Below are 27,055 nucleotides of genomic sequence, written 5' to 3'. Positions count from 1 at the left end.
CTGTGATTCATCTTCTTTATTGTGATTTTTTAAAAAATCTTTGATGTGGTTTTAAAACATCAATATTTTTGCATCTCATGTAATAAATCACCTCTACCCTAATATTATGAAGATATTCTCCTATGTCATAAAATATTTTTGTAGTTTTGCCTTTTACATTTCAGTTTTTAATACGTTGAAATTAATTTTTGCAAGGCACAGTGGCTCATATCTGTACGACCAGCTACTTGGGAGATTGAGGAGGGAGTATCCCTTGAGTCCGGGAGTTCCGATCAGATTGAGCAATATAAAGAGACCCCGTCACAAAACAAAATAAACAAGAAAAAATTTAATTTGTATTTATGGGGTGAGTAAAAATCGTGTTTCTTTTTAAAAAAATCTATATTCATGCCTAATGATTCAGAAATCTTAGACTTAGCTCGTCAAGTTCCATAGAAATCCTATTGCTGCTTTGACTAGAATTGTATTGAATCCGGGTATAATTCATTTAGGGAAGAATTGAAATCTTTATGATATTGAGTCTTACTATCCAAGATCATTTATTTAGGGTGTTTTTAACGTCTTCAAATAAATTGTTAAAATGTTCTCCAAAAGGCCTTTTTGTGGTTGTAAGTGGCATCATTTAAGAATATATGTTATAGGCATTTTTTAATGGTGTCCCTTACTTGGTTAAAAAAAGTTTCCTTCTATTATTAATTTACTAGTGATTTCAATCATAGGTGGGGGTTGAGCTTTATTGAATGCTTTTTCTGAATCTATAGAGATGATGTGATTTATATCTTCAATTTGTTAACTCCATTAATTGATTTTCAAAGTAAATTAAGCTTATATTGTATTTTTGTGATAAACAACATGATAATGGTATTTTTGTTTTTAAATACATTGCTGGATTTGTTTTGCTATTTTTTTTTGCTAGGAATTTTCTACCTGTAGTCATTAATGAGGCTGTCCTACAATTTTCTTTTCTTGTTCTCTCCATATGTGGTTTTGGTGTTTAGATAATGTTATTCCCATTAAATGAGTTGAGAATTGCACCTTCTTTTTGGTTATCCTTCTGTTATTTATTTAATCACATTGTAGTTTGAGAACATGTTTTGTATGATAACTATGCCTTTAAAACTTGTAAGGCTTATGTTACAGACTAGCACTTCACTGAAAATCTCCATGTCTAGATGTTGTTTAATTGTTCTTAATAGGTGTTTCAGGCGTCATTAAAACTTTTGTTCCTTCCATTTGTTGGATACAACGACTTTTAATGATCCTGTTTATGGTTTCGAGTTCCAAGGAAAGAAACTTGGAATCAGAGTGTGGAAAATGTTCCTTAAAATCAATAGTCTGATTTCACTACTACAACTTAAAGGGGCACTAAAATGCTAGTCCTCCTTTAAGAAAGGCACAGAGCTGGCCGGGCGCGGTGGCTCACGCCTGTAATCCCAGCGCTTTGGGAGGCCGAGGCGGGTGGATCACGAGGTCAGGAGATCGAGACCATCCTGGCTAACATAGCGAAACCCCGTCTCTACTAAAAATACAAAAAAAATTAGCCGGGCGTGCTGGCGGGCGCCGGTATTCCCGTCTACTCGGCAGGGAGGCTGAGGCAGGAGAATGGTGTGAACCCGGGAGGCGGAGCCTGCAGTGAGCCGAGATCGCGCCACTGCACTCCGGCCTGGGCGACAGAGCAAGGCTCCGTCTCAAAAAAAAAAAAAAAAAAAAAAAAAGTCAAGGCACAGAGCTCCACCAACTTTGAGTTCTATCCAAAATGAGAGAAAACAGAAATAGTTTAAAAAGAATGTTCTTTCAAATAGTTCAGTAATTTAGATTAGTAAAACAGGGAAGTTAATTATTATAGTATAAACCTTACATGAGTGTACTAGCCAGGCTCCAAGGTGGACCCCAATAATTCTACCATTATGTAGTCTCCTTCCACATTGAATAGGGCTGACTTCTCTAATCAATAGACTATTGTGGAAATGACACTGTTGGAAGTAATGAAAGCTATTGCAGCTTCTGCCTCACTTTGTTGGATCACTTATTCCGGGGGCAGCTGGCTGCCATTTCCTAAGTGCATGCTAACAACCCTTTAGAGAGGTTTACATGGCAAAGAACTAAGGCCTCTCGCCAACAGCCAGTGAGGAACAGAGACTTCCTGCCTTCAGCCAAGTGAGTGGGCCATTTTGGAAGTGAATACTCCAGCCTCAGTATAACTTTCAGATAACTGAAGCCCTGGCCAACATTTTCACTGTAACCTTGAGAGAGACCCTGAGCTGGAAAAAAAATGAGTCAAGCTTTTCCTGGATTTCCGATGCACAAAAAGTGTGTGAGAACAAAAATGTTTATTGTCGTCAATTTTAGGTAATTGTTGCATAGCAATAGATATCTAATACCATGAGATTTACAGTGCTCTGAGATTCCGTGAGAGAAGAGACCACACCCAATTTGGGGGTTCTAGAAAAAACTTAGAAAACTTAGGAAAAACTTAAGGAGCATGTAGAAAAAATAAATGATCATCCATGAATCTTGCAATCTTGGTTACTGCAATTTAAAATTAAAATGCAAAACTAAAATGTTTACATTAGGATAGATATCACTATATACAACCTTGGAAGGACTGACATGTGAGAACAGACCAAGCTGAAGGACTTGGCAAGAACCTGTGAAGGATGAGAAGGAAAATAATCAAAGTGTACAAAACCATGTTAAAATTTAAATTCAAATTCCAGAATGATAGGATGAAGGAGCACATTAAATCTGAATGGTGAGATGGTTTTAAGGAACCAAAACATAATGGCTTTTTTTCTCAATTCTACATTCAGAAACCGTAGAGAAATAAAATATGAGTGATCAATGTATAGTAAACAAAATGTCATTTTTATTGCTGATCAAGCTGAACATAAAGTGTGTCTTTACATCTGAATTTCACAGGGCTTCCTGTTGTTTTCTCCCTGTATTAGACAGACTTTTATAACTAGTCATTGTTTTCCAATAAAAAGAGGAAGCAAGCCGATAACCTGAACAGGCTCAACTACTCCTCCCAAACTGACCAATCAGAGAAGTGGCCATTCCTTCCCTGGGAAGGAGTGAATAAAAGGCTGGGCAAAAGCCAATTTTTTTCCTAACAGGAGTTCCTTCACATAGAGGACAGAAACAATTGGTTACCACTTAATAAATGGGGTAGTTTTGAATAACAAAAGAAAGTGCTAATTCACTTAGCAGAAAGTTTACTTTTGACTTCTAGGATTCTGTCTCAAAAGTGATAATTCACTTTTCAACAGATTCTGCTCAATTTATGATGAAGGTGCTGATTAGGCATAATGTCAGCTTCTGATGTATTATCTCAAGGAATTGGCCACATGGACAGGCATTCAGAAAGTAACCATGAGTACTGGAATCACATAATGAGATTTAAGTGACTGTATTGGCATGTTTAATTTGAAAATGGCTGTAGATGAGGCAGGAAAATAGGGTCTAGAAGCAGGGAACATAAGTCAGATTCACATTTCAGCTATGACAGAAAATATCCTCTCCATAGGGCATGCCCAGTATGTGACTTTGTAACTTTATTTCATCCCTTCATTTACACAGGGCATACACCAAGTAACCAATGGAATCCTCTAGAGGGTATTTAAAACCCCTCAAAATTCTATAACAGGGCCCTTGGGCCCCTTTGCTCAGGCCCGCTCCCACACTATGGAGTGTACTTTCATTTGCAATAAATTTCTGCATTTGTCACTTCATTCTTTCCTTGTTTCATCCTTTCCTCGCTTTGTTTGTGCGTTTTGTTTAATTCTTTGTTCAAGACGCCGAGAACCTGGACACCCTCCACCAGTAATATAGAGTTTATCGTATAAGGCAGAGAGGATCTCCATTTATTTGGCTCATGAACCTTGAGGAGCGAATGAAACTTTTAAAACTTCTGTTCAGCAAATGTATTTATACAAAAATATCCTGTAGAATGTTCTTTTGGGGGTTAGGGTCTGTAATATACTTTGCAAAGCCTATATATGGAATCAGGTATTATCCCTTTTGGGAGAAAGTTTTAAAGCTTCATACATAAATTGGGTTGGGAGAAAAGGTAAAAGGACTGTCCCATCCTATGGTCTTGAGCTGAGCTGAGAAGAGTCCTGCAGTAAAGAACAGCCACTGGCAACAATGGCCCAAGATCATTATGCTCAAAGGCATTTCCCACTGTGTAAGAAGGCAGCATTTAAAAGGGCGGCACACTCTTGTGAAGGAACATGGAATCTCCTCAAATCACTACCCTAAAGGGAAAGTTAAGTTCGGGAACTGAGTCAATACTACTGCCTTCCTTTTGTTTCTAAACTGATAGCTGTAATTCCACAACGCCGTATCACAGCCTCGTTTCCTCTACTCCCTCTTTTCACATGTTTACTTTATCTTATGTAAACTGTAGATTTACTGAGCATGAGAGAATGCATAATTGACTTTTCCCTCTACTTCCTCTTGTCATATGTAAAATGTAGATTTACTGAGGCTAATCAGAGCCTCACAAGAATGGGAGCATCTGCCTCACTGCCTGCCCTTCCTGCGTTTTTCCCCCTCCTGCATGCTCTTTCCCCTTGAAAACACCCTTTGGAAAAAGCACAGGTCACAGGTGCTCCTGTGACTTGGATTTTTTTCCCGCAAGTATCTTCAACTTTGGCCAAATATACCTCTGTTGATTGAGAAATGCCTCAGTCACATTTTGATTAACACTGTATCCCTTTTCTGTGTTTCCCACACCTGAAATGGAGCTCATTTTCAACTACGTCCTCTGGAGATGACCAAATAAGAGCTAAAAAAGAAAAGCATAAACCTTGAGATGCCGCGATTGGCTCAGTTCTGTGGCATTTCTTCACAACAAATTAGAAAGAAAATAAAATGTTAGACTTTTTACCTTAATCTTTGGGATTTTTGTCAAGAAGGGCAATCATATCTGACAAATTGAATCTGGCATTGCTATTCTCAACTTTAGCCTGAACCTGTTGTTACAGTGCATAGAGCTGTACTGGGGCATGAACAGGAACGGGGCAGAAGAGGGCCCCCACATCCCACCAGGAAAGTCAGGTGACCATAGGTGATGGTCAGGCATTTGTCACACTGCCTCTCTAAAATAATAATTGGTCACAGCCAGCACCAGGGAAAGGCAGTTTCTCTATAGATCAGAAATATCTGAAACTGGTGATTGGCATCTTCCTGATAAGATCTCAGGTGTTGGGTGAGTTTGCTCAAGCATGCGCTTTAAGAGGTCAAAAGGTGGCGTTTAACTGGTACATGACCTTCTAGGGGCATTCCACTGAAAGAAGGACGCCAGGTGCTGGAAGCAGGCCAGCATATAATACCGTAAGGCCAAGGTCAAATGGGGCACTTGACCTCCAAGATGCCCGCTTGGCCTTCTTCCAAGTGTACTTCACTTTTCATTCCTGCTCTAAAGCTTTTTAATGAACTTCCACCCCTACTCTAAAACTTGCCTAGCTCTCTTCTTCTGCTTTATGCCCCTCAGTCAAAGTCTTTCTTCTAAGGAGGCAAGAATTGAGATAGCTGCAGTCCCGTTAGGATAGAAATCCATATATCATGGATACAGTAATTCTAAAAGTATTCATTTAATGCATATATTCTAAGTGAATCTTACTGTTCCTGGCCTTTGACAAATATCTTATTCACACAGAACTTTAATTTCTTTGTAGAAAGTCGCTTGAGGCAACGCATAATTGACTTTTCCCTCTACATCCTCATTTCACATGTAAAACCTAGATTTACTTAGGCTAATCAGAGCCTCACAAGAATGTCAGCATCTGCCTCACTGCCTGCCCTCCCTGCCATTTTTCCCCTCCTGCTTGCTCTAGCAGCTTTGTAGAAAGCTACTTTCTGCAAAGAAATTAAGTGGAAAGTCACGGCCTTGGAGTTAAACAATCTGGCATGTAATTTATATCAACATAATCTCAGGGAAATCATTTTATCTCTCCGAAAACGTAATAAAATGTGGATCCTAATGTCAGAGGCATTTGAACCAGAGTGACTCCATCTTGAATAGGGGCTGGGTAAAAAGAGGCTAAGACTTGCTGGACTGCATTCCCAGAAGGTCAGGCATTTTAGTCAGAGGATGTTTACAGTTAAGAAAACAAGTTAATAATGTTTATGGAAGAGATCCAGGACTTAGCAGGCCCAGAAAATATCCTGATGTCACGGTATCTTAAGAACAAAAGTATTCTTAGTTTAAGAGTAAGTTTCACTTTAAAGATAATAATATAAATTGTTGTGGAAGACAGTAGTTATACAAAGATTAACAATCCTTTGTCACAAGCCCTTGTAGTAGCGCACATCTCCCCAAGGATTGTTTTTTTTTTTTTGCGTTATTATCTTATATATAAACAAGCATTATACCTAAAATGGACGCATTCCTCCTCTTGCTTTTGGGCCCTACTCTCTATGGAGTAGGCATTTTTTTGTTTCTTCATTTCTGTAATAAAATTGCTTTCACTTTACTCTGTGGACTCGCCTCAAATTCTTTCTTGTGTGACATCCAAGAACCCTCTCTTGGGGTCTGGTTCGGGACCCCTTTCTGGTAACAATACCTCCTTCTTAGTGTGTGATAGAGATTTTTTAAAAAGAATGTACCAGAATATTAAAATGGGATGCTTTCTATCTCAGTTTTTGGCTGTGGCTTTAAAAGGCTGAGTAAAAAAGAGACAGAAAGAGAGAAATTATGTGGGAAGTATTTCGTTTTGCATTCCAAAGTGAGGTGCTAGACTTATGTAGTACTTCCAAAGGAGGTTGCTACAAACTTAGTTTTTTCCAACTTCAATCCAATAAAAGGATTCATATTGAATAGCTCAGGAAGGGAGAATTTCTTGGGAGCAAGTTATTGAAAAACAATGGCATTTTCCTTCCTCCTTCATATGGGGAAAGGGCTTTGAGAAAAACACTTCGAGTTTAAAATATGCCCATTGAAGCATGGTGAACCTAATAAAATAGTGTCTATGAAATCTAAAGGGCAAGAAGCTGTGAGAATTGGCCTGATACCAGACTGAAGAGATGACTGCACCAAGAACAGCTTCACTTTCAGTAATGAGAGTCAAGGATGTGGGTTTTCTGTGGGCAGATGTAGAGCATGTGGAGAGAGTCAGCCTGGGTCAATTATAAAAGGGACCTTGCCCCAAGGGCTTTCTGTCAGGGCTGATGGGTGAAGCAAACTCATCAGGATGCTGATGGTGGTGTCAAATGCAGAAGATGAGAGAGTAGGGTGAGGATGAGGGGCATAGCAGATCTGCCAGAAGAGGAGTATTATTGGAGGTAAGGACGCCTATGTTACTATTCGCACTGGGGGTTATGTGACTCCCAAAAACATTCCAAGATGAGTCAGCTTTGAGCATTCACCAAAGCCATGAGGGCACAAAGACAGGTCATGATATTATGTCAAGTAAGACTTTGTTTTACTTCCCTGCATGCATCTCCATCCCCAGTTCTGGAGGAGACAAAAGGCAGCCTACTGTGATAGGGGAGATCGTGAATATAAACTGGCCACAAGCTCCTTCCCACTGAAGCCTTCCAGGATGAATGGGGTCCAAGCTAGGGAAAAGAGAAGCTTTATTAATATTCATGGTTTGGGGTCACATATAAGAATGGTTATTTGAATTACTGTTATATGGTTATTTTTCTAGTACAAGTAACCATAGGGATTCTTATTATTTCGATGTGGCCAGTAGAGCCATTAATACCTGCCTTTGGGTTTACTCAAGGGGTAGGGAACAACAACTACCACTGAGTGGGTTGGAATGCATGGGGATGGGAGGAAAAGCTATTTTTTCTGATTATGACTTATGGAGTTTTTCTCTTTCAGTTAGGTGTTATAATAACAATATTCTGGAGCAAAGTGTTTCTTGACCTAAATCTACAGAATGTGTCTAATTTTGCTGGCTATCTTCCCTCTGCTCTCAGATGTTTGCTGCCTTTTCTCACCCTACTTTCAGTCCTAGGAGGCTGACCTTTTTGGAACATATAAATATTCCTGTGCCCTCTGGCTTTGGTATGGATCAAGCAATAGATAATTTGGGGAAGACAGAATAGAGGAAGAGGAGGAGAGAGGTCAGGATAATTTTCTCCTGGCCACTCCTTGCAAGACCTCTTCCCGGGAGTATGCTCCTGAACAAAAGTCACTACTTTTCTTTTCTTTCTGTACTTTGCTTTTTTTTTTTTTCAGATGGTGTCTCTCTCTGTTGCCCAGGCTGGAGTGCAATGACGTGATCTTGGCTCACTGCAACCTCCGCCTCCCGGGTTCAAGCGATTCTCCTGCCTCAGCTTCCCAAGGAGCTGGGAATACAGGCGCGTGCCACCACACCCAGCTAATTTTTATATTTTTAGTAGAGACGGGGTTTCGCTTTGCTGGCCAGGCTGGTGACAAACTCCTACCCTCAGGCGATCCACCTGCCTCGGCCTCCCAAAGTGCTGAGATTACAGGCATGAGCCACCGCACCCGGCCAAGTCACTACTTTTCTCAAGGCATCTGAAACTCTGTGACTCTCTGACTTTTGGAAACCTCTTCGTTTCTTGTCTTTTCAGGCCACCGTGGGCTGCTGTGCCATCCATTATAATCTACCTGTACCCAGAGTTTTGTAAATAGTCTTCCTTTGAAAAAACCCTCCTCAAATTTTCCTATTTCAAAGGTGACACCTATTTCTTGTTGGAACCCTAACCCAATAGCATTTCTTGCTTTACTGACCTAAAATATTAAATGGGAGAATTAAAGCAATAAGAGTTGTACAAATGTTTAATAGTAATTAAATTCAAATATAGAGCACTATTATTGTTATTATTTGCAAGACATTTTTAGTGTTGTGTGAAGGAGTGAGAGAAACCTTTATTTAGAAAAATTCTAGGCCAATCATCAATTTTTTTTTTATTTTGAGATGGAGTTTCGCTCTTGTGACCCATGCTGGAGTGTAATGGTGTGATCTCAGCTAACTGCAACCTCCGCCTCCTGGGCTCAAGTGATTCTCCTGCCTCAGCTCCCAAGTAGCTAGGATCACAGGCATGCGCCACCACACCCAGCAAATTTTGTATTTTTAGTAGAGATGGTGTTTCACCATGTTGGTCATGCTGGTCTCAAACTCCCAACCTCAGATGATCTGCCTGCCTCGGCCTCCCAAAGTGCTGGGATTAAGGGCATGAGCCACAGTGCCTGGCCGTCAATATCTTCTAATGTTAAAGAGTCATTCAGATAGTAGATACTATTCTTCCAGAAAAAAGTCAGGGCGTGGTAGCTCATGCCTGTAATCCCAGCACTTTGGAAGGTTGAGGCAGGCAGATCACTTGAGATCAGGAGTCCCAGCTACTCGGTAGGCTGAGGCAGGAGAATCGCTAGAACCCGGGATGTGGAGGTTGCAGTGAGCTGAGATTTTGCCACTGCACTCCAGCTTGGGTGACAGAGCAAGACTCTGTCTCAAAAAAAAGAAAAAAAGAAAACAGAAATAAAATGGTAACTTCAGACTTTAAACAAGTGAATGGAAATGAGAAAAATATTTTGGGCTTCAAAGTAGAGTTGAGTTAGTGTTGCCCGGAGAATTGAAGTAATTTGCACATGAATCAGAAAATGAAGCTAGTGTCCTATTCAGGTAAAAATGTGTTAAGCAATACAAAATAGGAAACAACAGGTGGTTCTTTATTTCAAGTTAATATGATCTGATACAGGGTTTTCCCTGTTTAGCTTTTTGTATTTCTTTCTTTTCATTTTTGTTTTCCCTAGCTTTCATGAATTTTTTTGTTTCCATCTCCTGGTGGGCCTTTTTGAAAGTAGAGTTAATTTCCTTTTTCTTTTCTGATATTTTATAGTAATATAGAATTAAATAATATGTTTTGTACCCTGGTGACTCAGAGTTTTAAAATCTGGGATTATGGAGCAATATAATTCAGGGGCCTATACGTGTAGATGGGAAAGGGTTACATCTTTAGTTCCATTAACCTGTAAATGAAAGATAGCATTTATGACCGAACGCAGTGGCTCACACCAGTAATCCCAGCACTCTGAAAGGCAGTGGTGGGCAGATCACTTGAGGCCAGGAGCTGGAGACCAGGCTGGCCAACATGGAGAAACACAGTCCCTACTAAAAATACAAAAATTAGCCAGGTGTGGTGGCAGGCACCTATAATCCCAAGCCTATAATCCCAGCTACTTGGGAGGCTAAGGCAGGAGAATCACTTGAAACTGGGAGGTGGAGGGAGCAGTGAGCTGAGATCTCACCATTGCACTCCAGCCTGGGCAACAAGAGCAAAACTGCGTCTCAAAAAAAAAAAAAAAATGATTTAGTCACTGTCCTTCAGCCTAGGCAACAGAGTGAGACTCCATCTCAAAAAATAAAAATAAAAATAAACATAATTATATATATATATATAGCATTTACTTTATGAATATAGAAAAAAATAATAGTAATAGTTGTGTCTGAACATTGTTACTCATATAAATCACAAATACTTTCAAAGCACATTTTAGTTATGACAGATGCTTTGAAATGGTTATGTTCTGCACCAGTTACAACAATTTTTTTTTTTTTTTTTTTTTTTTTAGACAGAGTCTCCCTCTGTCACCCAGGCTGGAGTGCTGTGGCACAATCTTGGCTCACTGAAACCTCCACCTCCCACGTGTTCAAGCGATTCTCATGCCTCAGCCTCCCGAGTAGCTGGGATTACAGTTGAGTGCCACCACGCCTGGCTGATTTTTGTATTTTCAGTAGAGACAGGATTTCACCACGTTGGCCAGGCTGGTCACGAACTCCTAACCTCAGGTGCTCTGCCTGCCTCGGCCTCCCCAAGTGCTGGAATTACAGGCATGAGCCACCGCACCCAGCCACAGCTATTGTTTGCAGACATATCTTTACATCTTATTTTAGGTATTAATAAATATAATATTTAAAATATTTTATGTATATGTTTTATTGCAAATTAATTAAAAAATTGTTTTTGATAATTCTGTTTCTAAACAGTGGCTAACCTTTGAACTCATAAATTCTATCACTCTAAAAACAATACTGTGAGAAGGGGTTCATAGGTTTCCCCAAATTGCCATAGTGACATATGACACAAAGTTTATGAATCCCTGAATTAAGTGATGTATGTGATCTTTAAGCACAGAGTATGGAAAATGGATCTCAGATGTATTACCTTCTCTTAGTAAGTATGGGAAGATAGAGAATGTGTGCCTGATAAGGGGAAAAACATGAGGGCATACACATGAAAACCGCAGACATTTATAAGAAACTCATGAAGTTTTTGTGCACACTCATGCATATAAGAGTAACAAATAATTCCTGGTCTTGTGAAAGATCTAACAACACATAAGGAAGCAGTAAAATTCTTGTCTCATAGAATTTGAAAAAATAGCAGTAAATAACCCTCAGTACAGGTCTCCTAAGCAAAATTATTATAATTTTTATAAAATTTTATTTTTATAAAGTGTTTGCAAAATTGCAAGCTATACATTCTTGTTACTAAATACGTCACATTTTAGTCTTGTGGTTTATATATATGTGATATATAGATGTGTGATTTTTTTAATGACGCTGAAGCCTTGGTAACAGATGACAGAAAATTTTAACACTGTATTATGTTTGAACTATCATTACACCTCAAAATAAGTCTGAAATTGTTTTTAACTAAAACTCAGAAATGTCTATAGAAATATTTTATGCAATAACTATTATTTGTCTTTCATTGTTTTCTACTTCTGGAATATACAAAACAAGTTTCAGATTTGCTTTCAGAACAAAAAGAGGAATTCCTGTATTTAAAAAAATGCTGCCAAAAAATCTCAGAGGAAGTGTCCTTGGAATTTAACTTGAATGCATAAATTATCAACTATAAAAAATAAAAATATAGAAGACTAAAGAGTATACATTAGGAGGGATTCTCAACTTCCGAAGCCCGTGGATGAGCTTCTGTGCAAATGCGTCATGCTCCTTAACACTGCCAAACTTCTCGAAATAGTTGGAGGTGAAGGTAAAGGAGAGAAAAAAGGAAAAGAAATAGTTCATTTTTAATTTCCTAGGGTCATCAATTATTTTACTATATTCTTTTCTTGCTTTATACAGCATTGGATGAAACCTTTGCAATCTAGCTCCAGGGATGTTGATTAAGGTTATATGGGTTTTGCACTGCACGTTCCAGAGAGCAGCAATATGAATGGTTGCAGAATGCAGCATTCCTTTGTGACCCCAACTCTCCTTCCCAATTTCATTTCTTGTCCCATTTCTTATTCTTATCACCTAATAGTGAGTTCTCATGCTACTTAGCCCTTTTAAGAATGTGTCTTTTTTTTTTTTTTTGAGACGGAGTCTTGCTCTGTCACCAGACTGGAGTGCAGTGGCCCGATCTCAGCTCACTGCAACCTCCACCTCCCGCATTCAAGCGATTCCCCTGCCTCAGCCTCCTGAGTAGCTGGGGCTACAGGCGCCCACCACCATGCCCAGCTAATTTTTTGTATTTTAGTAGGGACAGGGTTGCATCATGTTGACCAGAATGGTCTCGATCTCCTGACCTGGTGATCTGCCCTCCTCTGCCTATCAAAGTGTTGGGATTACAGGTGTGAGCCGCCGTGCCCAGCCAAGAATGTGCCCTTAATGTTTAAGCCCCTAAGCCATCTCCCACATGATTTTCCCATAGCAGAATAATCCACTTAACCTGTCAGAAAGGACACTAATTTTGTGTGCTAAAATGTGTTATAATTACTGAATTTGAAAATGTTTTCACTATTTCTTGAAAAGTATCGAAAACATATCCTAAGTTATTTATTTATTTATTTATTTATTTATTTATTTATTTATTGAGACTGAGTCCTCACTCTGTTGCCCAGGCTGGAGTGCAGTGCTGCGATCTTGGCTCACTGCAACCTCTGCCTCCTGGGCTCAAGTGATTCTTGTGCCTCGGCCTGCCGAGTAGCTGGGATTACAGGTGCCCGCCACCATGCCCAGCTAATTTTTTGTATTTTTAGTAGAGACGGGGTTTCACCATATTGGGCAGGCTGGTCTCGAACTCCTGACCTCAAGCGATCCACCCGCCTTGACCTCTCGAAGTTCTGGGATTACAACTGTGAACCACTGCACCCGGCCCATAAGTTATTTAAGTAGTAATTATTTCTCTTTTATTTGTTCCCATAAAGTTCTTATTAAACTATACATTAATTTGTTTCATTGCATTCTTCGCATGTTTTTGACATATTGAGTCATTTTCTTGGCCTTATTATGTGATTATTTACTCTTTTACTAGGTCTACTCTGCTGTTTATCTGATTGCTTAGTTTTTTAAGGAATTTATTATAAAATAGTTCAGACATATGACAAAATAGAATAGTATAACAAACTCCCATGTGCACATCATTCTAAGTCAATAATTATCAATTTATTGTAAATCTTACTTCATCCGTTCCACTCCCACTCCTGTATTATTTTTTTTAAAAATCATGTTTAAATATTTAACTGAAGTATCGCTCTCATTTTTAAGGTCTGTACCATTTCATATTTTAAAGTAAATAATAGTTACTTAACATCATCAAATAGTTACTGTTCACATTCACAATTGTCTCTTACCTGTATTAATTTTTAAAAGGATTATTGTTTGAATAAGGACACATAAAACATTTTAACTGGTTAATAAATCCCTCTACTTTAGTCTTCAGAATCGCCTTCTCTTTCCATCTCTTTTCTAATCTCTTCAAACGCTGTAACTTATTTATGGAAGAAACTGGATTATTTGTCCTGTAGTTTCCCACAGTCTGGATTTTGCTATCTGCATCCCTGTAGTGTCTCTGAACTCACTTCTGTCTTTCACATTTCCTGAAAATTGGTAGGTGTAGATCTAGAGACAAGACTGTTTTTGGCAATACTGTTTTACAGGTAGTGCTGGGTTCTATTACCAGGAGGCATATAATGACTTGCTGTTTTCTTCTTGTGATGCTATCAACAGTTAATGATAATTGTCTAGATCCATCATTTCATTAGGGTTTGCAAAATAGAAATTTTCTAAATCTATCATTTTTTAGCCAAAATAATTTTATAAAGAGAAATTTCTACCTCATTTACTAATCCCACAATTTCTTGATTGTTTTAGATGCAAAAATTCTATAAAGAGAAAATTCCACCTCCTCTACTGTTAGTGGTGAAGCTCACATAAGAAAGGTAGGTTTAATGTTCTCTTCATTTATATGTTTTCAAAAGCAATGAACTGATAACTAGTATTTTCTAAAGATTTTTCAGTCATAGATTTAAACAGATTTAATGCATTCAACTGGGAAGAAAATGTCAGTGAATTTTGTTGAAGTAGTAAAAATACAGTTGATCTAGCAGGAACATAAAATTATTTTCTAATAAGATAATACTGCACTCCTACCAAATAAACAGGATTTTGGTAATATCTGAGGGATTTTTGATGGTGAGTTAGACTGTATTTGGCGTAGAATTTGGAAATGTAACTTGAATGTAAACATGCTGCAAAACGTTGAATGTATACATAGAAACACTTTTTCTGTCGATGCCAAATGCCCATTGAAAATGAACCTTAAATATTACATTCCTCCTTTGCACAATAATATATCTTTATAAAACTCATGATTTTGTTCCCCCAGGCAGAGTTGGGGCAGAAAATGTGCAAAGTGAGCTTGAATATCTTGTCATACCTGATAGCAAGGAAGCTTATTATTTCTAATTTCAGGTCAAAAGAACTCAAGAGCCAATTTGAGGACATTCTGATTAGCTAAAGTATGACAATCTGAGCATCAGTAAGATCATCAACTACAAACCATTTTGAGAAATCGTATTGCTAGTGATAATCTTGGTATTGCTATTCTGAGATGGTTGAGTTTGCATTGTGAAATAAAGCAAATATGTATTTATTTGATAATCTGATTCTGTCATTCTTGGTGTAAATAAGAAAGGGGATTCGTGGCATGGAAAAAATGAAATAAAGTTATAAGTTGAACATGTTAAATAAAATTATAACACCTGATATGGCATGATTTCAAAATGTCCATAAAACATTCATATTAGCATACATTTATGTTCCTGAATTAATATCAGCATGCACTCATGACTCAGTCTGTGCACTAAAATTCCTAAAAACAATCACTAATCCAAGCGAAATTAGCAACCCTAATGCCCAGATGGTCGTCTGTCAACACCACTTTTCACTTAAAGGATGCAGTAAGCCTCCTCAGAAAAACAGTCGTTCCCTCAGGACAACAAACTGCCCTTAAGAGTCATTTCTTTGTTATCACAGGTGTCAATATTTTTCTGTATTTTGTTTATAATTTTATTTTTTAAATAAAAAGTTTATAAAAATGGTTCTAAAATGAATAGCCTCATGCGTGCTTTCGTCTTCTAAACACATTTTTACTAGTATATATTTGGGAGAGATATCTAGAAATAGGAGGAAGGCAGGGCCAAAAAGTAAGTACACATGCACTATGCTGGATATTGCCATATTCCCCTCCATGTGGGTTCCATTTTGCACTCCAATCAGCACCACGTGGGAATGCCTTTTTCTCATAGCCTCAGTAATTATTTCAGTTTTTCAAAAATCCATTTTTACCAGTCTATCAGGTGAGGAATTGTATATCAGTAAAATCATAGTGCACTTTTTTCTTATAACAAGAATGGTGTGCATCTTTTCACATGGCTAAAGGCAATTTGCATTTTTTTCATGAATTGACTGCTGTTTTTACACCATTTTTCTACAGTTTGTTCTTTTTCTTCTTTATTTTTCAAGGTTCTTTATATATTAAATATAGTAACCCTTTGATATAAGTTATAAACATTTTTCCAGTTTATTCTTTGAGTTTTTACTTTGTTTTATGCTATATTTTGTCATGAAAAGTTTAAAATATGTAATTAATTTTTTCCTTATTTTTTCTATTCAAATTTTACATCTGAATTTACAAGAGCTTCTCTATTCCTTCTCTATGTAGAACTTCCAACAATGTCTTCTTCTAATACCTATATGGGGTCATCTATTTCTTCAATCAAATCTCTGATGCATTTAGAATTTATCATAATGTATAGTTTGAGAATTAATTGAATCTTTTTCCTCATATCCCAACATCACTTATTCAAACTATATTCTTTTACTTAGTAATATGAGATGTTACTTTTTATACATTTTAAAGTTGCGTATGAAATGGAGTCTATTTATTGAATTTCTCTTCTGATCTATCTATGGGTAATGCTATTGTAAAAAAAAAAGACTATATAATGTTTTAAATATCTGGTAGGGCTCTTTTTTGCAGAGTTTTTCTGGCTATGCTAGCTTTTATTCTTTCAAATGAACTTTGTAATCAACACTGATGGCACTTTTTATTAGAATTGTGTTAAGTTTGTAATTTAACTTAAGTGGAGCTGATATGTTTGTGCTTTTGAGTCTTTTGACTTAAGAACACAGTATGTGCCTGAACCATTAAATAAGATATTGGCTTTTGGGCTAAAATACAAACACACACATACATGTACATCATGTTCAAAAAGTGTTTCTCGGTTCTTATTCTGTTGCACTTTCTTAGACATTAATAAATATTGATCTTGTCAAATACCTCTTCTGTCACCTATTGATATAATCATATGACTTTTATCTATTGTTGTATTAATATGAAAGATTACATTAAATAATTACTAATATTAAATCATATTTACTTTCCTGGAATAAACCCCCCTTGGTCAAGATGCATTATATTTTTAAAAGTGTTGTTGGATTCTATTTGCTAACATTTTATCTATGACTTTTGTCTCGATATTCATATATGTGATAAGTCTAATGTTTCCTGTTTTGTAAGTACTGCACACTAACCAATTGCACTACTGAAGCTCCTAAAATTTTCTTATTTATTTATTTGAAATACATTTTATTCTTTTACAAAGTATTTTTTAAAAATATTTTATTTTAGATTCAGGGTATGTATGTGTAGGTTTGCTACATGGGTTTATTGGGCGATGCTGGGGTTTGAGATTTTAGTGAATCCATCACCTATATAGTGAACATAATACTCAGTAGGTAGTTTATCAGCTCCTCTCTCTTCCCTTCCACCTTTTGTAGCCTCCAGGGTCTATTGTTTTCCTCTTTATGCCCATGGGTACCCACTGTTTAGCTTCCACTTATAAGTGAGAACATCTAGTATTTGATTTCCTGTTTCTGTATTAATTCAGTTAGAATAATGGCCTCCAGCTGCATGCATGTAGCTGCAAAGAACATAATTTTCTTCTTTTTTATGGCTGTGTAGTATTCCATTGTGTCTATATACCACATTTTCTTTATCCAATCCACCATTATTGGACACGTAGGTGATTCCATGACTTTACTATTGTGAATAGTGCTGCAATAAACATGATTTCCTTTTTTAAATGTAGTTTTTGTGATTTGGGAGTCAATATGACACTTGTTTCAGGAAATGAATTTGGAAATTTCCTTTTTAAAAAAAAATTCTCTGAAAAGATAAAGTACTATTGAAATTATTTGATAGCTTAAGATTTGGTAAAATTCTCCTGTGAAAATATCTGAATCTGGTACTTCTGTTGACAAATTATTAAAATTTAAAAAAAAGGTAATTGGAGTGTATCTATTTGAAGCAATGTTTATAAGTTGTATTTTTCTAACAATTTATTCATTTTTAAAGTTACTGAATTTGTTTATAGAGAATTGAGCACAGTACTTTCCTATTTTTTAAGTTCCTCTGTTGTAATGACTATCTCCATGTTGTCATTTCTAATTCTGTAAGTTTACTTTCTACTTTTTTCTTAATTAGGTAAGCCTGGCTTGTCTTTTTGTTGATACAATAAAAGCAGCTTTGCACTGATTTATTATATTTTATGTTGTGATTTATAAACTTGCTGATTTCAGTTTTCATCATTGTTGATTTTTACCTTACGCTTTTGTTCTGCTTATGTTGGTTTACTTTGCCGTTCTTTCTACATTTTTTTGCTGTAATGTTTGCATTATTTGTATTTTTGTTTGATTACTATCATGCTAGTTTTTATCTAATATTTTCTTTTTCTGCCCATCATATTGTATTTTTATTTTCAATAAAGCATGAAATTTTATTTTGTATTCTTCTTTAAACAAATAGTATATGACATGGTTTGTATTTTCCAGGTAAGAGTGTCTTCTTGTTTTTGATTCTGTTATTAATTTCTAGTTTTACTATATTTCAGTTAGTGATTGTTTTTGTAATATATCTGTTCTTTGGAATTTTCTGAGGTTGGTTTGTTTTTCACCTAAGACATGGTAAATTTTATGAATGTTCCATATTCACTGGAAAATAAGTTATATTCTCTATTATTGTAGTTCAAAGTTCAAAACAGATTTATAATGTACATTTTATGGGTTTTATGTTGTGTAGATCTTCTATAAATTTTGAATATATAATTGGTCTTGGATTTTAAACAATGAATTAAGGTCTTCTATTATTAATACGTTTCTTTTTTTTTTTTCTGAAACGGAGTTTCACTCTCGTTGCCCAGGCTGGAGTGCAATGGTGAGATCTCGGCTCACCGCAACCTCTGCCACCTGGGTTCAAGCGATTCTCCTGCCTCGGCAGCCCGAGTAGCTGTGATTACAGGCACGCGCCACCACGCCTGGCTAATTTTGTATTTTTAGTAGAGACGGGGTTTTTCCATGTCAGTCAGGCTGGCATCCAACTCCCGACCTCAGGTGATCCACCCGCCTCAGCATCCCAAAGTGCTGGGATTACAGGTGTGAACCATGGCACCCGGCCTTATTAATATATTTCTTTCTATTTTCTGGCATTCTTTGTAGTTTCTCTTTGGTAAATGCTGTTGCACTGTTTTCCATTTTTAATTTATATTTTTTCTGGTATCATTTGTCCATTCTTTTACTGTTATCCATCCTAAATCTTGTTATTTTTAATTGCATCTCTCAAATACAGAAAAGCATTGTATTTTCCTTTATCAGCAAGTCTGAAAACACTGGTATTTTAATAGGCAAGTTATATCCATTTAAATTTATTGATATAATAGATTTTTTTATCATATTTTAAAACTTACATATGAGTTTATTACATACAGGATTTCTCTGTATTCTATTTTATTGTGCTGTTTTTTTCATAGAGGAGTTTTAGTTTTTATTCCTATGATTATTTTTGTATTAACATTTTATATAATAATCTTGCACCTCTCTGTTTTCAGTTTTTGTCTATTGTTATTTAGTACAAGACTTATAAAATTCAGTTTGTAATGTTTTCTTTCTTCTTCAGTCCCCAGGCATCTATTTGTTGTAATAATTTTTTATTTTCAGTTAATAGCCGTGAAGCAATCAAATACTCATTCCAAATTTTATGTACTATCACTGTTTTACCTGAAAGTTTGATGGTTGTGCTGTATCTGTTTTTTCAAACCGTGTACTATAACACATTCTCTTTCTTGCTACCATCATTTTACTTTGCTTTTAAAGTTAATGCTCACACCTAATTCTAACGGTGATATCTCTCCAGTCATTTGGCTTGCCCAAGGTAACTCATGTATTAGCTTCCTCAGGATATGCTCATGGAAGGAATATTCCCTAAATGTTTGCATATTTATAATGGCTTATTTGTAGCTTTCACATGTGAAAATCTGTTCAGATGGCTATTAAATGCTTGCCAATTTCCCCTTTTTTCTTGTAAGCTGAGCTATATTTGATAGCTAGATAGATTATATCACCTAGGTAGTTTCTCATTATGGTACTTTCTAAAGAAATTATTATGGCTTATTAGTTCATTCTCACACTGCTATGAAGGACATACCTGAGACTGGGTAATTTATAAAGGAAAGAATTTTAATTGACTCACAGTTCCACAGGGCTGGGGAAGCCTCAGGAAACTTACAATCATGGTAGAAGGAGAAGCAAACACATCCTTCTTCACATGGTGGCAACAAGAAGTGCAGAGCAAAAAGGAGGGAAAGCCTCTTATAAAATCATCAGATCTCATGAGAACTCACTCACTATCATGAGAACAGCAGCATGGGGGTAGCCACCCCCATGATTCAATTACCTCCCACTGCTCCTTCCCATAACACGAGGGGGTCATGGGAACTAAAATTCAGGATAACGTTTGGATGAGGGCACAGCTAAACCATATAATTCCATCCCTGGCCCCTCCCAAATCTCATGTCTTCCCATTTCAAAACACAATCATCCCTTCCCAACAGTCCCACAAAATCTTAACTCATTCCAGCATTAACCTAAAAGTCCAAGTCCAAAGTTCATTTGAGACAAGGCAGTTCTCTTCTGCCTATGAGCCTGTAAAATCAAAAGCAAATTAGTTACTTCCTAGATACAGTGGTGGGGGACAGGCATTGGGTAAATACACCTGTTCCAAATGGGAGACATTGGTCAAAATGAAGGGGCTACAGGCCCCATGCAAGTCTGAAATCCAGTGGGGCAGCAAATTCTTAAAGCTCCAAAATAATCTCCTTTGACTTCATGTCTCACATCCAGGTCATCCCCTCTTGGCTGCTTTCACGAGCTGGTGTTGAATGTCTGTGGCTTTTCCAGGTGCACAGCAAAAGATCTACCATTCTGGGGTCTGCAGGATGGTGGCCCTCTTTTCACAGCACTACTAGGCAGTGGGCACTCTATGTGGGAGCTCCAACCCAACATTTCCCTTCTGCACTGCCCTAGTAGTGGTTCTTCATGAGGGCTCTGCCCCTGCAGCAAACATCTGCCTGGGCATCCAGTATTTCCACACATCCTCTAAAATCTAGGTGGAGGCTGGCGAACCTCAATTCTTGCCTTCTGTGCACCCACAGGTAAAACAGCATGTGGAAGCCACCAAGGCTTGGGGCTTGCACCCTCTGAAACCATGGCCCCAGTTATACTTTGGCCCTTTTTAGCCAAGGCTGGAGTGGCTGGGAAGCAGGTTACCAAGTGCAGGTTCCTGGACCTGGCCCAAGAAACCATTTATCCCTCCTAGGCCTATGACTCTGTGATGGGAGGGGCTGCTGTGAAGACTTCTGACATGCCCTGGAGATATTTTCCCCATTGGATTGGCGATTAGCATTTTGCGTCTAGTTATTCATGTAAATTTCTGCTGCTGGATTGAATTTCTCCCCAGAAAATGGGTTTTTCTTTTCTACTGCATCATCAGGCTGCAAATTTTTCAAACTTTTATGCTCTGCTTCCTCTTGAACACTTTGCCATTTAGAAATTTCTTCCACTAGATACCCTAAATCATCTCTCTCAAGTTCAAAGTTCCTCAGACCTCTAGGGCAGGGGCAAAATGCTATCAATCTCTTTGCATTGCAAGAGTGACCTTTAATTCATTTCCCAACAAGCTCCTCATCTCCACCTGAGACCACCTCAGCCTGGACTTCATTGACCACATCACTATCAGCATTTTGGCTAAAATCATTCAACAAGTCTCTAGGAAGTTCCAAACTTTCCCATATTATCCTATCTTCTTCTGAGCCCTCCAAACTGTTCCAACCTCTGCCTGTTACCCAGTTCCAAAGTTGCTTCCACATTTTCAGGTGTCTTTATAGCAGCACCCCACTCTCTGTGGTACCTGTTCTTATGTTGGTATGAAGGGCATACCTGAGACTGGGTAATTTATAAAGGAAAGCGGTTTAATTGACTTACAGTTCCACAGGGCTGGGAAGACCTTAGGAAACTTACAATCATGGCAGAAGGGGAAATAAACATGTCCTTCTCCACATGGTGGCAGCAAGGAGAAGAGCAGAGCGAAAGGGAGAAAGCCTCTTATAAAGCCATCAGATCTCGTGAGAACTCACTGACTATCACAGGAACTTCAGCATGGGGGTAACCACACCCATGATCAATTACCTTCCCCTGGGTCCCTCCTATGATACATGGAGATGATGGGAACTACAATTCAAGATGAGATTTCAGTGGGGACACAGCCAAACCATATCATGTGGTGAAGCTTCAATGTAAATTATATAGTATTTACGCAGTGTATATTTAGTATACTATAGTATTTATGCTATAATAAATTTATATATATTTATGTACAGCATTTACATATTGATTTATAGATAATTTAGTTGACCATGTTGCAATATCCAGGAGCCAAAGAAATAACATTTATTAGAAGGCACCATATTTTCTTCTCTAAAAGCTCAACTATTCTTTGGATGCCGATGTTCTTCTTTTTAGATTAGTTTTTAAACATATATTTATTTTTGATATACTTACCCAGCAGTGGTGGTGCTGGAACATACGGTAGCTCAATTTTTAGTTTTCTGAGGAACCTCTAAACTGTTCTCTATAGTTGTTATACTAATTTACATTCCCACTAACAGTGTACTAGCATTCCCTTTTCTCTTCATCATTTCTTGTATTACAATTTGTTATAAATAATACTATGTTATCAATGAGTATGTGATTTTTTTTGAGGTATGTAAACTATATTTTTCTCCTCTTTTTCACCAGAACCTAACATAGTACCCAGAACACAGTGGAACTAATTTCTATTTCTCTAGTTAAAGTAGGGTCTAAATTTCAAAATATAGGAGAGGATTATTTTTCACATACATGTAGTATATGATTTTATTTTCTAGTGTAGCTTTGAGAATCTTTCAGAACAGAGGCATAGCAAATTGCGACAAGTATCCTGATAATCATTTAGCATAAAAAACCAGGGAACCAGGAACAAGAATGAAAAGTCCCAGGTCTCTAAGAATTAAGAAAGATGGTAGCAAAGGATGTGAAAATGAGTACAAGAAGAAATGAGGTTCCAGATTATGAAATTCCCTGTAGCTCTTGCAAAGGAGTTTGACTTTTGTACTGTAAGCAATGGATAACATTTCACACAGACTTTTGTTTTAGATGATTAGCCTGCTAGCCGAGTACAGGATACGTTGGTGATAAAGAGGTGGTGATGGTGGTGGAGGTAGAGATGAGGAAAGAGTGGAGAAAGAATAAATGTTAAAAAAATTTAATAATTTAGGCCAGAATTAGAAAAGCCTTAATGAAGAGTTATATTCTGGAGATATTTAATATATAAAGCAAACAGTATTTAGAGAATTTAGTGAGAAATGTTCAGGATGAACTAAAGGAATCTTGGTCAATTTCCCAGATTCCTGTCTATGGTACTTGTGTGGTCTTTTGTGCCACTTCTAATATGAAATGTACAGTATGAAGAACAGATATTGAAGGGGTAGAAAATGAACTAAGTTTGGAATGATTACTTTAAATTACTGACATAAAGGGATATTTCACTACTCTAAATCCATAATTAGCATTCTATGAAGAACTTACATTTGATTATCTCATTTGAATTTTATGGAAGCAAGTAATTATTCTCACTTTATGCATAAATAAGCTGAGGATCAGAGAGGATAAGATACTTTACAAGTCACATAGGAAGAAACAGAAATTTGACAGAAACACATGCGTTCTGACTCCAAGTTCTGAGAACTTGTCACTCAGATTCATTCACACAATGTGGAACGGTTTGCATCACAGGTAAAAACCAAAGGGTATTCCTGTTACCTCTAGTAAATGGAAAACTCAATTCACCAGAACATTTATACCACTGAGCATACATTTTGCGCCACCTCCCAAATGCAGTAATGTCTTATAATAACTGCTTTATATCTGCATAAGACAGAATCTTTCTTAGGAAACATGACAAAAATGCTAAGGCACACTGCGGCAGGCATTTTGCTCCCTAAACAGTTATTTAAAAAACTGTATTATTAAACCTACAGATTAGCTAACATGCTGTCAAATCTGTTTATATACAAGGCTGTCACTGTATTTTTCATGTGGAATTCTCTCTGATTTAGAATCCAGAAGGAAATAATTAGAAAATAAAAACTTTCTTTTTCTGAGTTCACTTACCTCTGTTTACCTTTGTGATCTACAGAGCCAGCTGAGAGTCTGTCAAGGGGAGACCCAAAACCAGAGAAACTCCTTTTCTTCTTTGTCTCAATCACATCATTTTCTAGGGACACCAATTCATCAAGAAGCAAGAGTTTTGCTGTCAGGTCAGTGGCTGATTTCTCTTCCCTGACTGTGGGTGTTGACTGCACATCTATGACTCCAGAATCAAAGGCCTATAAGGCAGAGAAAGGCGATTCCATTAATTTAGACAAAGAGACTCCAAGTATGTACATATGCATTTGGCTTTTGCTACTGTTAGCTGACATACTTATCATGTAACATTTTATAATTTTTTTGAGACAAAGTTTTGTGCTTGCTGTCAAGGTTGGGGTGCAATGGCGTGATCTCGGCTCACTGCAATGTCCACTTCCCAGGTTCAAGCAATTCTCCTGCTTCAGCTTCCCAAGTAGCTGGGATTACAGGTGCCTGCCACCATGCCTGGCCAATTTTTTGTATTTTTAGTAGAGATGGGGTTTCACCATGTTGGCCAGGCTGGTCTCGAACTCCTGACCTCAGGTGATCCACCCACCTTGGCCTCCCAAAGGCTGCGATTACAGGTGTGAGCCACAACACCTGGCCTTAGAATTTCTTATGAAGTTATTTTCCATAGAGAGTGCTAGATCTTTGGGAACTGAAACACATAGAAGAGGGGTATAACGAAGGGAAAAAATAAAACAAGAAAAGAAAAGAAAAACTCCTGGAATGCTTTAAAATTTAGCATATTTACGGATCATTTTTTCAGATTCTGTTTCAGCAACAACTTCATCCTTCCTTATCATTCCCAAAGTGCTTTATCTATATATCTCTTTCATCACTGCACTTATTATTTTTTGCCTTGTGCCAGGTTGGTTACAGTATATTTGTATTTGTTATTAGTCAATGACTTTGTCTAATTAGTCTTTCATTTACTTTATTTAATGCTTCATCTCATATTTTGCTCATAGTTAGTATTCAACAAATTTCTGATGAATATTTATTAAATGAATTCCCAACCAAATCTCATTCTATTTTTTTTTTACCATTCATTCATTATTTACTAACTCAAGCCATTACTAATCCAGTGTGTGCTAGGTTCTGCATTGGACATGAAGGATACAAAAATAAAAATTTAGTCTCTGTGTCTAAGCATCTCACCATCTCTATCCCTGTGATTTATTAACAAATACTAGCGTCTGCAATGTGTCTGAGATATCCCAATAACTTTGTGCCCCATGTAAAATTTCTTGTTTGTTTCTTACACATATTGCCACTTTGTACTTCATCCAAATCATAAATGTATAGCTGTCCAGTTTGTGAAGTCTGTCTTTTCCTCTCTGAGGCCCAATGGCAGCATTTCTTAAATGCTCCTATTAACAATCTTGAGTCATTCTGTAGTCCCACAAATACTGCTTTTTTTCTAAGATCGTGAGAATATTCCCATGAGGGAAAAATTTTTTAGCTCTGGGGAATCTCTTCCCTTCCCACTTTTAGTCATTCTTCCATGTGCCAGACTGTTGGTCTTGGTTTTGATTTTTCTTCACTTTCTGTTTTTCTTCTAAGATTATTCCTTCTATTGTCTTTTGATATGGTTTGGCTGTGTTCCCATCCAAAATATCATCTTGAATTGTAATCCTCATACTACCCAAATGTCAAAGGAGAGATCAGGTGGAGGTAATTGAATTATGGGGGCAGTTTCTCTCATGTGGTTCTTGGGATAGTGAGTGAGTTCTCATGAGAGCTGCCGGTTTCATGTGTTTGGCAGTTCCTCCTGCATTCATTCTTCCTGCTGCCTTGTGAAGAAGGTGCCTTGCTTCCCCTTTGCCTTCCACCATGATTGTAAGTTTAACGAGGACTCCCCAGCCACGCAGAACTGTAAGTCAATTAAACTTCTTTCCTTTATAAATAACACACTGTTGGGCAGTTCTTTATAGCAGTATGAAAATGGACTAATACAGTAAATTGTTACCACAGAGAGTGGGGTGTTGCTATAAAGATACCCAAAAATGTGGAAGCAACTTTGGAAATGGGAAATAGGCAGAGGTTGGAACAGTTTGGAGGGCTCAGAAGAAGACAGGAGGACGTGGGAAAGTTTGAAACTTCCTAGACACCTGTTGAATAGTTTTTACCAAAATGCTGATAGTTTTATGGACAATGAAGTCCAGGCTGAGGTGATCTCAGATGCAGATGAGGAAATTGTTGGGAACTGGAGCAAAGGTGACTGTTGCTATGCTTTATCAAAGAGCCTGGCAGCATTTTGCCCTGGCCCTAGAGATCTGTGGAACTTTGAACTTGAGAGAGATGGTTTAGGGTATCTGGCAGAAGAAATTTCTAAGCAGCAAAGCATTCAAAATATGAGCTGGTGCTCTTAAAAGCATTCAGTTTTATGTAATCACAAGGAGATGGCTTGAAATTAGAAGTTATGTTTAAAAGGGAAGCAGAGCAAAAAGTTTGGAAAATTTGCAGCCTGATGATGCAATAGAAATGAAAAACCCATTTTCTAGGGAGAAATTTAATCCAGCAGCAGAAATTTGCATGAGTAACTAGGAGCCAAATGCTAATTGCTAAGACAATGGGGAAAATGTCTCCATGGCATGTCAGATGCCTTCATGGCAGCCCCTCCCATCACAGGCCCAGCGGCCTAGGAGGAAAAAATGGTTTAATAGGCCAGGCCCTGGGCCTTGCTGCTTTATGCAGTCTTGGGACTTGGTGCCTTGCATCCCATCTGTGGCTAAGGGGGCCAACATACAGATAGGGCATTCTTTCAGAGGGTTTAAGCCCCAAGCCTTGGTGGTTTACACTGGTTTACACATGTTTGGGGGCCTGCTGGTACATTGAAGTAAATAATTGAATTTGGGGAACCTCTGCCTTGATTTCAGAGGATGTATGGAAATACCTGGATGTACAGGCAGAAATTTACTAAAGGGGTGGAGCCCTCATGGAGGACCTCTGCTAGGACAGTGCAGAAGAGAAATGTGGGGTCGGAGCCCTGACACAGAATCCCCACTGTGGTACTGCCCAGTAGAGCTGTGAGAAGTGGGCCACAGTACTCCAGGCCCCAAATTGGATAGCTCCACTGACAGCTTGCACTGTGCATCTAGAAAAGCCACAGACACTCGATGCCAGCCGATGAAAGCTGCTGAGAGTGGGGCTGTACCCTGCAAAGCCTCAGGGGCAGAGCTGCCCAAGACCATGGGAACCTACCTCTTGCATCAGCA

The 27,055-nt window shown here is 37.7% G+C and overlaps 1 protein-coding gene across 1 annotated transcript in view; it reads right to left on the bottom strand.

The window, feature by feature from the left end:
• OSTN (osteocrin) overlaps positions 1-27,055 on the bottom strand; it is a 69,168-nt gene that overhangs the window by 25,456 nt on the left and 16,657 nt on the right. The window contains exon 3 of the mRNA XM_003804462.6: positions 23,820-24,034. Coding sequence (XP_003804510.1) covers positions 23,820-24,034 — 215 coding nt within the window. The remainder of the gene's footprint in view (positions 1-23,819; positions 24,035-27,055) is intronic.

The sequence above is a fragment of the Pan paniscus genome, chromosome 2, assembly GCF_029289425.2.
Source record: "Pan paniscus chromosome 2, NHGRI_mPanPan1-v2.0_pri, whole genome shotgun sequence".
Taxonomy (NCBI): Eukaryota; Metazoa; Chordata; class Mammalia; order Primates; family Hominidae; genus Pan; species Pan paniscus.
This window is presented reverse-complemented; position numbering and strand designations above follow the sequence as displayed.